General features: G+C 40.0%; 1 protein-coding gene across 4 annotated transcripts in view; it reads right to left on the bottom strand.

The window, feature by feature from the left end:
- LOC107695964 (TRAF3-interacting protein 1) overlaps window positions 1-1,169 on the bottom strand; it is a 26,728-nt gene that overhangs the window by 10,075 nt on the left and 15,484 nt on the right. For all 4 annotated transcript variants that reach the window (XM_016496087.1, XM_016496086.1, XM_016496085.1 and 1 more), the window contains one exon: window positions 647-720. In XM_016496087.1, the coding sequence (XP_016351573.1) occupies window positions 647-720 (74 nt within the window). The remainder of the gene's footprint in view (window positions 1-646; window positions 721-1,169) is intronic.

The raw sequence follows: 1,169 nt of genomic DNA on the forward strand, positions 1-1,169 counted from the left end.
GACCACCACCAAACACTGCATCCATCAGGCCTACAGCCAATGACGGACAGATAGACCCAGTGCAGATGGCCCCTTCCACCAGGGCATTGACAGGATGCCTTCAAAACTCGAATCACATCGTTCTCATATTCACTGGCTCACAAACAGCCCAATTCAAGCTAAAAATATGGAAAGACATTGATAAAGTGTCACTTATTAACAATCATGTTCCAGCAGTCCTGAAAAATCATTCCACAAATTTTATGGCCAGAGAAGAAAAGTACATTGCCTGAGCCACACTGAAACTGTGCCCAAAGAGTGAAATTGGTTTTATTGCTTTTTGGAAATGAAATACTATCTTGTTTTGCCCTAATTATGTAAGCTCCGTTGAAGAAAATAACACTTCAGTGGCTCTGAGGGACCGCAATTACATATCTCCACTCCATTTGCAAAGTTACTTTCTTTAGTAAACTGACGGTGCACTGGGTCAGGCGTCCCTGAGGTATTGTAGAGCACAAAAAAATGTTGATTCCCTTGATGAAGAGATTTTGAAATGCCTTTACTCATGTTACTGGAATTTTGTTGTGAAAAACAAAACTTGGACCGTGTTAGATGGAATCGCACTGCCACCTAGTGGTATTAATGGGAACAAAAGATAGAATCATACCTGTTCTTTAGACTTTGTGGATGGAGATGATTCATAGACTTTCTTTGTCTCTAGGATTTTTTTCACAAGTCCACCTATGAACAAATGAAAACCATTCAGTTATTTCTGATCTTAAGACCCAATCCCAATTCTACCCCTACCCCTCCGTTTCGCGCGTTCACGTGAAGGGGTAGGGGTGTCTCAATTCTATTTTGGTTGGAGGGGTAGGGGAAGGGCCAGACAGCTCTTCAAACGAAGATTTTTCGGGACCACACTTCAAAAGAAGGGGTATGAATTATCTCAGCGTAAACCGGCTTCAGGGGCAACATGGCTGCCCGAGCGAACAAAAAGACACATAAATGTAAGAATTTTTGGTATTAATAAAGATTTTAACGAAAAGTAATAATTTGTTTTATGTTACATTCAATCGTGAGTTCATATTTACGGTCATGTTACTCAAAGAAATGTTTGCAAAAAATCGCTATATTTGCTAACTAACGTCATATCATTATAGACTGCACGATAGTGCCACAACATATTTTCA

Source organism: Sinocyclocheilus anshuiensis, unplaced genomic scaffold (genome assembly GCF_001515605.1).
Source record: "Sinocyclocheilus anshuiensis isolate Anshui unplaced genomic scaffold, SAMN03320099.WGS_v1.1 scaffold698, whole genome shotgun sequence".
NCBI classification, from domain to species: domain Eukaryota; kingdom Metazoa; phylum Chordata; class Actinopteri; order Cypriniformes; family Cyprinidae; genus Sinocyclocheilus; species Sinocyclocheilus anshuiensis.